Source organism: Sprattus sprattus (assembly GCF_963457725.1).
Source record: "Sprattus sprattus genome assembly, chromosome: 18".
NCBI classification, from domain to species: Eukaryota; Metazoa; Chordata; class Actinopteri; order Clupeiformes; family Clupeidae; genus Sprattus; species Sprattus sprattus.
The window spans coordinates 19,505,593-19,521,136 of NC_137916.1; the positions used below are offsets into that span (position 1 = coordinate 19,505,593).

Genomic DNA, 15,544 nt, shown 5'->3' on the forward strand with positions numbered 1-15,544 from the left:
AAGATTTCAAAGCAGACAGGGGTTTCAAAATGTGCAGTTCAAGCTCTTTTGAAGAAGACGTTGAGGATCGTAGACGCAGTGGTCAGCCAAGGAAACTTAATGCAGCTGATGAAAAACACATCAAGCTTATTTACCTTCGAAATCGGAAGATTTCAAGCAGTGGCATCAGCTCAGAACTGGCAGAAACCAGTGGTACCCAGGTACAGACATTTACTGTCCGGGGAAGTCTGGCCAGAAGTGGTCTTCATGGAAGAGTTGCAGCCAAAAAGCTCTACCCCGACAAGGAAACAAGGCCAAGTGACTGAACTAAGCACGTAAACATAGAAACTAGGGTGCAGAAACATGGCAGAAGGTGCTCTGGACTGATGAGTCAAAATTAGAAATATTTGGCTGTAGAAGAAGGCAGTTTGTTCGCTGGAGGCTGGAGAGAGGTACAATAATGAGAGTCTGCAGGCAACAGTGAAGCATGGTAGAGGTTCCTTTCCAGTTTGGGGCTGCATTTCTGCATGTGGAGTTGGACATTTGGTCAGGATGAATGGTGTCCTCAATGCTGAGAAATACAGGCAGATACTAATCCATCATGCAATACCATCAGGGAGGCATATGATTGGCACCAAATGTATTCTGCAGCAGGAACATAACCCCACACATACAGCCAATGTCATTAACAACTATCTTCAGCTTAAAGAAGAACATAAAGTCCTGCAAGTGATGGTATGACCCCCACAGAGCCCTGATCTCTACATCATCTAGTCTGTCTGGGTTTACATGAAGAGACAGAAGAATTTTAGGAAGCCTACATCCACAGAAGATCTGTGGTTAGTTCTCCAAGATGTTTGGAACAACTTACCAGCCGAGTTCCTTCAAAAACTGTGCGCAAGTGTATCTGGAAGAATTTATGCTATTTTGAAGGCAAAGGGTGGTCACACCAAATATTGATTTAATTTAAAATGTTCTTCTGTTCCTTCACTGCATTTTGTTAATTTATGAAGAATTGATGAAAATAAACTTCCATTTTTGAAAGCATTCTTAGTTTACAGCATTTTTTCACACCTGCCTAAAACTTTTGCAAAGTACTGTATATATATACATATATATACAATGCCTGACAAAAGTCATGTCACTTATCCAAGTTGTAGGAACAACAGATAATAACTTGACTTGTAGTTGATCAATTGGAATCAGAAATGGCTCATATGAAAGGCAAAGGCCTCTATATTATGCTTATTATACCAACATAAAGTTGTGTATCATTAATTGAGTTTTATCATGTAATAAGGACAGACAGGTCAGATTGGGTTTGGACAAAAGTCTTGTCGCATACACAAAAATATTTTTTTTAATTTTGAATTTTACTTTGATAACACAAGAATACTACAATAGCATCAGAGCATAAAGTCATGGTGCCCTGGGGGAAAAAAACAATATCATATATGACTCAGATGAGCTTGGAGGACTGCATCCATATTGCATCCACTTTGATGTGGAGGCCGAAATATGAGAAGAAGCGCCATCCTGCTGAAGAATTTGCCGTCTCCTGTGGTTTGGAATGTAATCGCCATCAAGAATCCCTTGATATTTCTGGCTGCTGATGTTGCCATCCTCTCTGCAGATCTTTTGCACACCCCCATACAAACCATGATTTTTCCTCCACCAAACTTGACTGTTTTCTGGGTGAATCTTGGGTCCATGCGGGTTCCAACAGGTCTTCTGCAGTATTCGTAGCGATCGTAATGCAGTTCAATGGATGATTCATCAGAAAAAAAATCAACCTTCTGACACTTTTCCACTGTCTATCGTTTTGGCAAAAAAATGGTTTGGGGTTACAACCAGTATGGGTGTGCAGAGTGGATGGCAACATCAACAGCCTGAAGTATCAAGAGATTATTGCTGCCTATTACATCCCAAACCACAAGAGAATGTAAATTCTTCAGCAGGATGACGCTCCTTCTCATACTTCAGCCTCCACATCAAAGTTCCTGAAACCAAAGAAAGTCAAGGTGCTCCGGGATTGGCCAGCCCATTACCAGACAAGAACATTATTGAGCATGTCTGAAGTAGGATGAAGGAGGAGGCTTGGAAGATGAAACCAGTCCTGCAAGACTGCTTTCTTTGCCATTCCATACTTCATCAATTAGTTATTTGAGTAATTGCTGAGACATATGGATGCAGTCCTCCAAGCTCATGGGAGTCATACACAATATTATTTGTTTTTTCCAAGGCACCATGACTTTATGCTCTGATGTTATTGTAGCATTTTTGTGTTATCAAAGTAAAATTAAAAATTAAAAAAAATATTTTTGTATATGCGACGAGACTTTTGTCCAAACCCAATCTGACCTGTCTGTCCTTATTACATGATAAAACTCAATTAATGATACACAACTTTATGTTGGTATAATAAGCATAATCTAAAGGCCTTCGCCTTTCATAGAAGCCATTTCTGATTCCAATTGATCAACTACAAGTCAAGTTATCATCTGTTGTGCCTACAACTTGGATAGGTGACAAGACTTTTGTCAGGCACTGTATAAAATTTGAAATAATTGATTATCCTTTCACCATAACATTCAGTGCGTTTTTAATGTTATCTATTTTGCACCCCCAATACAGTGAAGTAAGTGTGAAGGAGTTACATAAAACAACTTAATCTTACTGGTCTTGTTTTGGATCATGGGTAGGGGAAAGATAGGCCAACCGATTGTCAAGGGAACATGAGACAGAGTAAAACTGATGCATACAACAATGTGTGCAATCAATTGAAATCTTAACAGTGTGGCAAACTCAAATCCATTTTGGGGTCTCTCAAAAAAAATTGTGGCTCAACTTGCTCCATGTAGGGGTAAGTTGATCCATCTGAGGACATGGAGGGGGCCAAGCAGCTCAACAGGCCATAGTTGCCATGGAAACTTGAAGTCACTATGTCAAAGGTATTTGCTATAATCACTAACAGCAAGTTTTATGCGAATTGACTGAATTGATTGATAGGCTGTATTGCAGCGCTCGCTAGAAGTGTACTGAAGTGTCCCAAATGCTACTTAGGAGCAGATATTTAAATACAGACTTAATGTTTGTGATATGGTTTGCAATCAGATAACTTAACTAGCTAGCAGCTGGCTTGCTATGCTAGTGAACTTGTTAGCCAAATAAAAATAAGTGAGCCAATTTGTTTTTCAAGTTACCTTGTCATCTTAAATCAATTTAACATTACCTTTAACACGTTGTAACCAGGGGTGTAGTAGGAGGTAAATGCACTCACTGCATTAGGCCTAAAACAGCACACCCTTCCAACAAACTGCCCCCTCCATCCCTCCCTCCCTACTCATTCCATTCCTTTCCAACGTGAACAAGCATGCAAATTACAGGAGCTGCAGCTATGCAGACACAAAGGCATGGCCATCAGACAGGCAGTATTTTGAGAATCCTTAAAACATAAACATAAACAATAGTTATTATTGCGTGCTGTAGCAACAAATCGATGCTCAAGCGAGCTGTTTACAGTATAGCTCACCTGGCTAACACAACATTAACTAGGCAACCTGTCTGAATCAGCACAAATGTACACAGTGGGAATTCCTATTTCCATTAATTTTGGTTGGACATGAAGTTATCCATTGTTGAGAATCATGGTTATAATCCTGTTGTGTGGTGAACACGAAGCAGTTTTTGCGAGTTGTGCAGCAATGGATGTTTTGTTAGGTCAAAGAGAATAGCCTGTGTGCAGGAGTGAGTGTTTTGTTAGTTCAAACAGAATGGCCCGTGCGCACAGACCAAGGTCAGGCCAGTCTTCGAGGCCTACGTGCAGAGAGGCCTAATTACCAGGCAGAGAGGACTGTGTTTAGAGATGAAGGTCAGGCCAAACAGAGAGGCCGACTTTCTTAACCCAAGATCATACTGTTTCCACAGGTGCAGGCTTACAGTGACAGGTTTATGCATAAGGGGATGCAGAGTTCATCAAAGAACAGGTAGAAGTTCCCACGAAAGAGCCATGCTCCCATAATCAGGAGGGGTAAAACTACTAATAAGGTAATAACTGCTCATTAAGAGCCAGCACCTGGAAAAGTGTGTTTCGCAACAAGTGAGCGAGAATATTCTGATTGGCTGAGCGTGGATAAAATGTATAGATTTGAGAATAATATAAGTTTTAGGCTTTTGAATGGAAAGCATAGTGACGTAATATGCCCTTTAAATAGTTAGTGGACTGGGTTTTTGACAGAGCTGCTCCATGGACCACCACTTTCGATTTTAATGAAATGTCTGCAGGATTGAATAAAACTTCAGTTTATTGCACTCGGTCTTCTGAGTCTGAGTATTAACGGATTGAGTTGCTTCCCCAGAACCGTTTCTATGTTGAATTCTGAATGACATGTCAAATTGTTATTTGTGTCATATATCTATTATATATGTTTTTTTAAATACAGTCCTGCAAAGAGGTTATGTAATCTATCCACTTTTTGTAAAAGCGTTTAAGAGTGTGTCACGGGACATGTATACCCCTTTTATTTGACCACTACACCACTGACTAACGCTAGAAACTATAATTTGTTCGACCCTTGTTGTCTTAATTGTCTGTTGTGTGCTAGTTCAAAATAGCTTACATTAGCTTGCTAGCTGAGCGTGACTTACCATTAGCTACTCAACTTATGTTAGTAAGTTAGTCAGTTAGAAAGCAGTGTGGCTATTATGGCTGTTTACTGATGCAAACCAAAAGTACAGTGATATACAAATAAAATGTCATGTCTGGCTACTGATAAAAATAATAAAAGAACAATATGGGATTGCTTGTGCAATCACTTAACAAACATGTCTTGCAGACTGGATTTATTTGAGAAAAGGGGGTTGGGGGTAGGAAAGGGCAGTGTCCTGTAACTAAATCTGACCTGTCACTGGAGCATGCATAGAGTACATAGAGTATCATTCAGCCTCTTATAGGCACACAAGTCCAGAACTTTGCCTGCTGAATTGAGGCTGAAGCCTCCGCATTTATCGAGGAGGATCCCTCCTGCAATGTTTGTGGAGAAATCTTCAATGTCCCGGTCGTCCTATCCTGCCTGGCCTGTGGCAGTAGCTTTAGCCAGTTCTGCCTTATGCAGTTCTGGGAGGAGCAGGGGTCTCAGGACTGTCCCATGTGAAGTAAAAAGTCTAACATTTAGCTCAGGTTAATATGCAAGGCAGTTATCAAAACAAACATGGCGGTAATAAAAACAAACATGACTTGGAGACATGATTTGTGGATGTGTGTCTGTTTGAGAAAAGGGCGGGGGATGGGGCAGGGTCCTGTAACTAAATCTGGTCTGTCACTGGAGCATGCATACAGTACATAGAGTATCATTCAGCCTCTTATAGGCACACAAGTCCAGAACTTTGCATGCAGAATGGAGGCTGAAGCCTCCGCAATTATTGATGAGGATCCCTCCTGCAATGTGTGTGGAGAAATCTTCAATGTCCCGGTCGTCCTCTCCTGCCTGGCCTGTGGCAGCAGCTTTTGCCAGTTCTGCCTTATGCAGTTCTGGGAGGAACAGGGGTCTCAGGACTGTCCCATGTGCAGTAAAAAGTCTGATGCCTCCCTGACAAACCTATGTGAGGAGCATGATGAGAAGCTGACCTTTTTCTGTGTGGCGGATTTGTGTCCTGTTTGTGAGTTTTGCTATAAGTATGGGAGCCACACAAACCACAGAGTATATCCCCTCAAAGAGGCGTTTGAAGACTGCAAGGTATGTGATCTAACATGGATAGCAAATGCGTGACTATACTGTGCATTATGCATGACTACCCTAAGACGTGTTATGAAACACTGTATTTGTCTCATGTAGAATGCCAACATTCATCGGAGCACCAAGATATTGATCATGAGTGGTTCAAAATACCAAATGGTGAACGGCCAAAGTATGTAGTTTGCTGAGTATCTGTGTCCTGCCAAATCACAAAGGTCCAGACCGGTGTGTCATTAATTCAAACAGTGTTTCAGAGGAATGCCTTCTACGGCTGATGAGTTTTATAGTGTTAGAAAGCGCTGAGTAGTAAACTCGCATCATGTGATGTGATTTAAATACCTTTCAGCAACCTCATGCAACAGTGTCTTTTGTTTGATTGTATCTATTCTGAGAAATAATTGCATTGTGTACACATCTGTAGCTGCCTGTTACCTTCACAGTCAAGAGTGTTGCATTAAAACACAACTGAGGATATGACTGTTTAAAGGTCAGACCAAAAGCTGTTCTCTAAAAGGACGAAAAGCAACAGCATTGCTTTGCTTTTCATCAATTTAATGTATTTAAAGGAGGATAAAGATATCACCACAATGCTGTGCGCTAGTCCAATGGCAGCAAGCTTCTGAACACAGACCTAATTTTGAATTGGTCTTACATATGCTTGTCTAAGTTTGGCATGACATTGTCATGTGTTGCACTGCTCTGCCTGTAAACGTACCCACCCCCATCTGTGTCCTATGTATGTCTCACGGGTGGTATACAGTTCATAATCTGAGATGAAGCCAGCCTGCCCATGTCGGCAACACCTGCAGGCCCAACATAAAACCCTCCTGTGAAGTCCTTGACCTTATAATAGTCAGACCAATATAATCCAGTTGCCATAGAGCCATAATTGGATCAGTATGTGACCTACTGGTTTTGTTCTCTCTCTTTATCGCTTCTTACATGTTTGTCACTAGAGATATTCATGTGGAGACAGCCTTCACCTGTTACCAGTCATTACCAGTGAGGCATCTGTTTCATGTCCATGTCCCTGTAAAGTATCTAGATCTCTGTAGTACTCAGTGGCAGTTCTTGCGGCAAATCTGTGTTCTAAGAGGGAGCAATGTGGTCCAATGTACATCGGTGCTTTATTAATCTGTCGTTGGATTAAGATGTGAATAAAACCCCCTTTTCTAGATTGCTAGTTTTATAGCATTCATTTTGAGAGTATGCAGTCATGTGAAGATGAGAGATACACACAGCCACCCAGGCTATTCACCGTGTTGTTTTGCGGTCTGTATTGGAAACCCTGTGACAATGTAGTAGTACCATCTTGCTGGAAGATTAGCTTCTTGTCAGAGGCAGTCCAATTTTGATTGAAAATCACCTGGTACTTCCTGGAATCCATAGTGCCTTGTATGTGAACTATACCGCCTGGGCCTTTGGAGGAGAAACAGCCCCACAGCATCACAGACCCTCCACCATATTGAACGCTTGGTATTAGGTGCTTTTCTCCAGGGACGTGCACAGGAATTTTGAAGGGCAGTTGCTCTGCCCTGGAAAAAAGGGGCAACACACTCATTTTTGTCACCACCGCTGCCACGCCCCAGTCCCCTGATCGCAAATTTTGCCAATATCATTTTAAACTCTAACTAACCACCGCTGCCACGCCCCTGTCATCTGATCGCAAATTTTGCCAATATCATTTTAAACTCTCTCTAACCGTTGCTGCCACGCCCCCGTCCCCTGATCGCATATTTTGCCAATATCATTTTAAACTCTAACTAACCGCAGCGGGCACGTCCCCGTCCCCTGATCGCAAATACAGGGGCAACTTCAGTCAAGTAGGGCAAACGTGCAGTGGAGGTAATGTCTTATGGTGGATTTGAAGACAGGGTGACCCCAAGATGTTACCAAACTGTAATTTTGAAACTGTGGTCTTTGGAGATTCTTTTACTTCTATTATTATCCTCCTCACTGTGGCTGCTGACAAAATAGCCTTGCATCCTCTTCGAGGTTGGTTCATAATAGTTTTTGATATGGGCATTTAAAATTGGACTGCCTCTGACAAGAAGCTAAATCTTGATAGTCAAGCAGCTATTTTCTTATAATCCAATCCCTAATTTGTGCAAATCAGCACACTTTTGTCTTGTTGCAATTGGAATGCTTCTTAATCTTTCCCATGGTGATGGATGACTAAGGGATTTGGGCCCTGTGTCTCCTCATTTTTATACTCCAATGAAATTGATTGGCTGCTTACATTTCTTTAATTCAAATTTCTTGTGGTGCCATTAATTGTGACATACGTGATTTTGTTTTAAAAATGTATTTTTTTAGACTAATAGTTGCTTTATTCCCAGGCTAAACTTGGAAAGATTATTCTTCTATTTTCAATATAATATTATGATTAATATCTGATTATATAAGTGATTTTTATAAGCCTTTTCAATACACCGTTTTCACACAGTTTGAGACAGGAACAGTAAGCCTAAAGACAGCCCATGGCATGCATGGCCCGTCATCTGTCTGACTCGCATGAACTTTTCTCCAAACTTTTCATGGCTAGCCCCCCTTTGACATTTGGAGAAAAATTACGCCACATAACCGCCACCAATAAAATATAATCTGCAATTGAACTTTTAATAAAAAAAAACAGATTCCCATCAGCTTTTTTCTTAAACATGATATCTACATTTTCACATTTCATTTCATCAACCAGTAAAACATTTTTTACATTTATTTTATCAGAGCTCTTGTTGTCTTGTTTTGAGCCACTGCCTCAGTGAATTAGCTCGCTTAGCTTGTAAACAGTGCTCTCTCTTCCTCTTGTGCCGACCGACAAAATCTGGCATGCCAAGTAGTGTTGAAGTAGATCTGCTGCTTGTGCTTTTGATCAACAATATTATATTACTATCGAGGACTTTAATGCATGATCGGCATGACACATCTATAGATCCAGAACTGTATTTTTTAAATGATTTGTATTTTTGTGGAAAAAATATTAGATCCAGGGCAACTCATAAAACACCTAAGGCTGTGTTACATGTGTTACTATGTAAGTAGCTGTATAAAATTAAATATACTATGTGACAGCATTATAGTTACCTATTTAACTACACTTTGATTTATCATAATGTATGGGCCACTTGGTGGCAGGGTTCTCTGTGAAGACATGTCTGTCATAGTATTCATTGATCACTCAAATGCAATCCAGCACTTTGCAATTCAATTCCCATGTCAGTTTATTGACCACTTTGTTGTCATTCGATTAGAACGACTGTGAAAGAGATAAATGTCATGCAGAGGGGGCAAGACCAGACAAGGACATGTGTAATCAAATCTGGGATATCACAGCCTAATTTAGACACGGGCAGAGCCTACTCTGGGAGATTAAAACCAAAACCTCTGTTGATAGAGGTGTTTGTTAATGTAATAGTCAAATTGTATTTAATATAATGTTAATGATTAATGTTGATGTCCTGTCTTAAGGAGAAGGAGAACAGTCAGGCCTTGGCACAAGGTGGGGGAGGGGTGAGTGCTCTACAAGCCAGAAACTGATTCAGGAGAAACAGAGAAGGATGTGCAACAGAAAAGCAGAGTATCAAGTGTCAAGATGTATTCTCAGGCCCAGGAGTTCGTTGATGAGGGCTCTGACATTCCCAGATACAACTAAAGGAAGATACCATATTTAAGGAGGAGTAAAATACAGAACGAATACAGAGAATACAAACCACTCCAGAGAGAAATAATGGGACATGTTTTGGTGAAATTCTGTGAGTCTCCCATTTATGACAGTGCGGAATTGCTTACTCTGCAAGAGGAACAAGCCCCCCCCCCCTCCCACATACACACACACACACCCTCCTGCTTGCAAATAGCATAATAAATAGCAGACTGCTAGAAAATAGCATCATCCATTTGTGGCTCTTGCTAAAACATCAGTCCTCTCTGTAGTACCTGTATAGACTATAGTCAGCTTAATGATAATGGCACCACGAAAGGAAATTATCACAAGATGGTGGCTAAAAGGGATGTGTTAAGAGTTATTAGGAAAGCTATACAGTATGTATTTGTAGTTTGAAGTTGAGGGAGTGAGGTGATCCTTGTCTAAATTAGGGTGTTCAAGTGTCCCACTTTGAGTGGTACTGCATAGCATTTTGACCCTTTGTCCCACATCCTGCATAATAAGATAATGTCTTGTATTTTAATTTTCATGGGTCATTTGGTTTTTTAATGTTAGCAATAAGAACACGTGGATGTGTTCTTTAACCCACCTGGCACATGAACCGTTGCGGCAAACTTGCCACTCTATTTAATGGGACTACATTAAAAGCAGCAACCAGGGACACATTAAGCCCCAATAAAAGGTAACAAAGCGTTTCTTTAAACTGAAGCGGTGGTGCATTGAACACACTGTGTTACCCAAACTTTGCAACTATGGCAGCTGAAAAGGCAATTATTTCTACTCTTTTAAAAGAATTTGGAAAATGTTTTTTTTTTAATCTTGCATTGGTAAAGGACTTGTTGAACCCATTGTGTTCTATGCTTTTTTACAGTTGCGTTTCATGGGCCTGTAATGGCCAATGCTTGTTGGATGTCTATCAATAAAGACATGTTTCAAAATTAGTATCCCTTTGGGATGACAAACAGCACTGTGCTCATCATATCTTTCATATAGCAAAAGCTGTAGCCTGTGTCTTAACTGGTGTGCTGTGGTATTAACTAGAGGACAAAGTAAAGGTGTGATTTTGCTGAGAAGCAGAATACAAATGTTTCTTGTTCAGTTAGATAGACGTTATATCAAAGTTTTACGTGACCTTTAAGCATTGGTAACAGTCCCACACAAACTTAATACTTATCTGGTTACCCTCTTAATACCTCCAATATGCTGTATCCTAAAGTTGACCGCAATCTCATCAGTATCTCTTACTGGGATGTGAACAGAATTACAATTGTTTGATCCCTTTGTTTGGACCCAAGCTTTTGCAAAACATTGTATGAAAACTGGCACTCACACAACATAGCTATTCTATAATACCCTTGATCTCCGCAAAGGCAGTGTTTAAGCATGAAGCTTATGGCCATGTGGGTTTCTTGGAGGTGCAAATGGGGTGACACATGCCTACAAGTCCTTTCGTGCGTAAGAGGGTGGAGAGGAGAAGTAGGGTGGAGCAACTGAAGTATCCTCGACTGACCTCCAGAGGGCTAGCTCAAAACACTCAGGAGAAATGGCTTACAGAAACTCTCAGCTCGAGGATGATCTGTCCTGCCCCATCTGCGCACAGATCTTCCGGCAGCCTGTGGTCCTGTTATGCAGGCACCGCTTCTGTAAACCATGCCTGGAGGGCTTTTGGGATGGGAACAAGGACAACCGCAGTTGCCCCTTGTGTTGCGTTCCTTCCTCAATGGAAGAGCTGGTGGTGAACACCATGCTGGAGAAGACCTGTGAGGCTTACATCCTGGAGCGCAAGAAGAGTGATCCTTCGGCATGCAACGAGCACGGCAGTACGTTAACCCTTTTTTGCTTGGAGGAACTGCTGCCTGCTTGTGAGGTCTGCAAGTCGTCTCCCCGTCACATAGGTCACAGGTTGTACTCCTTAGGCGAAGCTGCGTATGACTGTAAGGTAAGTCGACACAACAATGGCCAATTTGTCAACCGACCATCCACGGAACTGTGATCTGGTATTGCCTCTTCTGGTATTGCCTCTTCTTCTCTTACTTGGACAGGGATTCAAAACTTACCTCTGGTTTATCTGTTTTGCATGCAGTTTAGATATTTGCACTAGTACACACCAAGCATAACACATGTCAAGCCACTTGAACTAGCTTGAACTACTGTAATTAATGCTGGGCAGACCGACGTACCCAGTTCTTCTGATAGATCCACAGAGACAGTATGTTATTTGTGGATGCTTGGCTTCGTGTCTTATATAGCTAATAATAGGCTTATATTTTGGGGTTCATGTGAGGGCTCAGGAAGCCTTGAAATCTGACCCTTCTCAAGTGTTTGGTGATGCATTCCTGGCAGGACCAGCTGCCCCTTACCTACTCTACCCACGGGACTGGAACACGTTAGTCTTAATATCAACACAAACATAACAATTTAATTTGTCAATTTGCTTAATTGATCATTTTGGCTGTCACCTTCACCCAGTGATCCTTGACAGCCCATTTGTGTATTTAGTGCCTTTTTTATCACCCCATTGCAACAAACCATCAGACGTGAGGTAATGTGGTAATTTAAAGCAACCACCAGAAGTTATACGCTGTTGTGATAGTTGTTTTTGCCTTTCAGGAGGAGCTCAAGACTGCCCTTAAACCACTTAAAGATAAACTCAAGCTTTACAAGACAGCTAAAGTGACTGCTGATCAAGTGACAGAGCATATAAAGGTAATTTGAGTATGAGTATATTGTTTGTGTGTTGAAAATGCAGTCATGAAATTACTGAAATTTAGCACGTCCACAGTTAATTCAAGAATCATTTGTTTTCATAGGCTCAAGCTGAGCATACAGAGAGCCAAATTAGGGAAGAGTTTGAATCGCTTTACAAGTTCCTGCGGGAGGAAGAAGCCGAAAGGATTAAGCTTCTGAAAGAAGAGGAGAAAATGAAGTGCCAGATAATAAATGATCGGATTGCAGACATAACCGATGAACTGACCTGCCTCGCAAACACAGTCAGAAGAGCCGAGCAGGAGATGAGATCCAAAGACATACCATTTTTAAAGGTAACAAAACCTCAAAGTTTCCTTTGAAATGACCAACACTTAAGGGTTCACTGTAATGTTGACCATGTTATGCTCTGCCTGGAAACCTACTGGTATGCCTAAGGAAATAAAATCTATGTCTTTCCTCTGTAGAATTATAAGGACACCATCAAAAGGTATGTAAAATGATGTACCAGTGAAAGTTTAAAAGGGGTCAATGGATATAATTGTAATTATGTAATTATTAAAGACATTACTTCTCCCTCACACATTTGCACACATTTTATGAAGCAGCACAAAGTGAGTTTAATTCTGCACATTTGTTTTTACAGAACCTGGCGTAAACCTTTGGACCCAGACATGCTCTCTGGAAGTCTGATTGATGTCGCAAAGCACTTAGGCTCTCTGAAGTTTAAAGTCTGGGAGAAAATGAAGGGTATTGTTAAATTCAGTGAGTCTTGTTTTCATCAAAGAAATGCATTTCCAGGTGCACTGTGCCTTACATTAGGTTTGTTTTTATCATTGAGAGAGAGTTGATGTGAGAACTGAAACTGATATCCTTCACTCCCAGAATCTTGCTAGGCTACTCCCCTCTCCATCTCATATAGTGAAGAATCCTCTATGGTCTGAAGACTTCAATACATTTGCAACTTAGTCACATCCCACAGAAACAAAAGAGTTGATTTTATGCATCGACTACTGATATGCAGTGATTACAAACATACAATTTTGGGGTGCATTCAGGTAAAAGAAATAATAATTTCCCAATTCAAAACTATGGCTGTGAAAAGAGACTGTTCCAAAACAAATTCCTGGCACTACCTCAAGAATGCTTAAGCATGTGACACTGCATTCTACCCCTACCCCATCCTGAGAAACAAACAAAACCTGCAGAGAAGTCATTGTTTGAATGGTTTTGCAAGTCATTGAATCGAAAGGTTTTGGAGCTCATTTTTTTGTCTCACCTCAATCCTCAAAAAAGGATCCCAAAAAAAGTTAACAGTGTCTTTGACAAAATCAGCCTAGAAAGGGGTCCTAAAGGCTCCTCACAAAGTCATTAGGTATGCTATTGTAATGCTTTTAGTAGTTAAGTAACTTTCACTTTCACACATTGAGATGCTTCCTCTTATTTTGACTCCAGCTCCCGTAACCCTAGACCCCAACACAGCAGCCAGCTGTTTCCTTCTGTCCAAAGATCTGAACACGGTGCAATGCCTCACCCAGACCTTCAAGCTCCCCAACAACCCAGAGCGCTTCGACGTCAGCGCTGAGATGCTGGGCTCGGACGGCTACAGCTCGGGCCGACACACCTGGGATGTGGAGGTCAAGGACAACACCTACTGGGTGGTGGGGGTGGCCAGCGAGTCCATCAACCGGAAGGGCAAGCACGTGCTGACGCCCTCAGAAGGCTTCTATGCCATTCGCTTTCGCAACTGCGAGTACAAGGCTTGCACGGCGCCCTGGTCAGCCCTGACGATGACCCAGGATCCGCTGGTCGTCAGAGTGGTGCTGGATATGGATCGGTCAAAGGTGACGTTCTATGACCCTCGGGAGAGGACGCCCCTCTATACTTTCACCAGCATTGTCAGCCCGAGATTCTTCCCTTACTTCTGCACAGCGTGCAAGGAACACCCGCTGAGGGTCATGCCCATGAGACTGTCTGTGACGGTGGACCGCTGAGGCTAATGCCAGTGAGACTGTCTGTGACGGTGGACCACTAGATAGATAGATAGATAGATAGATGGATACTTTATTAATCCCGAGGGGAAATTTAGGTCATCCAGTAGCTTATACACATAAACACTTATACGCCTCACCGACATACGTACATACAGTGCATAAATCACAAATACAAACATAGGGAGAACATAATAACATAGAGTGTTTACAGATACAGTGATGGCTCTGACCCTATGATGCAGAATGCAATGATTGTGATTGTCGGTGTCCAGGAGGAAAGTGATCTTGTGCTGCTGGTGTGGATAGTGCAAACAAATATAATGGTCGTGTGCTTGTGTGGATGGATAGTGCAAGATAGTGTTCTTGTGCTTCTGTGTGTGTGTGTGTGTTTGGAAAGTGATAGTGCAGAGTATATAAGTGGTAACGTCTGTGCATGGGGCTGAGATGAGATGAAGCAGGGGAGGGCAGACTGAGGTAGACTCATGCAGAGAAGTCCATCTCCTTCCCCCTCCCCTTCCACTAGACGTTGTCCACAAAATATTTTACTCTGTTGTCCACACGCAACTTCATTTGTGAATTTAGTCAAGACACTTTCATTTATAGAGCGCATTTAAAAGCAACAGGGATCAACCCAAAGTGCTTTCCAGTCAAGGCAAATTGACAATACATGAAGACATAATTAAAAGGAACAATATCTTAAGCCATGCTCTAAATATGTGAAGTTCACAAGACTCAGCTGTTAAAAATCTAATTTATGGAACTTGTTCGACATGACATGACCTACCTAATACTTATACCTAATGCTTAACAAATGAAAATGGAAGGATAGTAAATAATGAGTTGCTAGCAACATTATTTGAGAGTTGGAGATTCAGTATCATTCATGTTCATATACCACAACTCCAACTTTATTCTCATTCCCTGGCGAAATTGTGAAAGTTCAATATTTATAATTTCAGTCTATTAAGATTTTACTGCATGCATGCATTCATACATTCATCAGGAGAGATACCTTGTTTAAAAAAAAATACAATTGAATATAGAATCATAGAGTACTGATCAGTGCAGGCTATTATATATATATTTGTCAGTATGTTTAGTTTGTGGTGTCTTTTTTTTTGGCTTGACTTGGTTTCAAAAGTTTAAGAACATTTATGCTGATTTGTTTGTCAGGTGTGTGTTGTTAGTGATTCGTCTCACAGTTAAAGTTATCCTGTTATGCAGTCTTAAATCCTCAGTTGTTGATTCCCATTACTTTAACAATCTCACTTCCAAAATCAACCCAGTCACTTGGCCTATAGGCTCTTCACACTGAGAGGTTATTTCAAGTGTCAATTCTTCTCAAGCCTGCGTGCTAGAAGTAATAAAACTAAATATAAAATCCCACACAAATCAAGGACTGTTTGACCCAAAGGAATACATTGAATAAGTGTCTTGATGAAAAAGGATTAAGATGAAACGGACAC

General features: G+C 41.2%; 1 protein-coding gene across 3 annotated transcripts; it reads left to right on the forward strand.

Moving 5' to 3' along the window:
- Positions 1–5,337: 5,337 nt before the first annotated feature.
- On the forward strand, positions 5,338–15,309 carry trim35-13 (tripartite motif containing 35-13). 3 transcript variants are annotated; one of them, XM_080856726.1, is made up of 7 exons: positions 5,583–5,714; positions 9,183–11,317; positions 11,989–12,084; positions 12,189–12,419; positions 12,552–12,574; positions 12,731–12,849; positions 13,540–15,309. In XM_080856726.1, the coding sequence occupies exons 2-7, from the start codon at positions 10,922–10,924 to the stop codon at positions 14,076–14,078; spliced, it is 1,404 nt and encodes a 467-aa protein (XP_080712852.1). In that variant the 5' UTR covers positions 5,583–5,714; positions 9,183–10,921; the 3' UTR covers positions 14,079–15,309. The 3 variants fall into 3 exon arrangements, with proteins under 3 accessions (XP_080712853.1, XP_080712852.1, XP_080712851.1); XM_080856727.1 differs by lacking the exon at positions 9,183–11,317 and having other exon boundaries at positions 5,338–5,714; XM_080856725.1 differs by lacking the exon at positions 5,583–5,714 and having other exon boundaries at positions 5,729–11,317.
- The last annotated feature ends 235 nt before the right edge of the window (positions 15,310–15,544 follow it).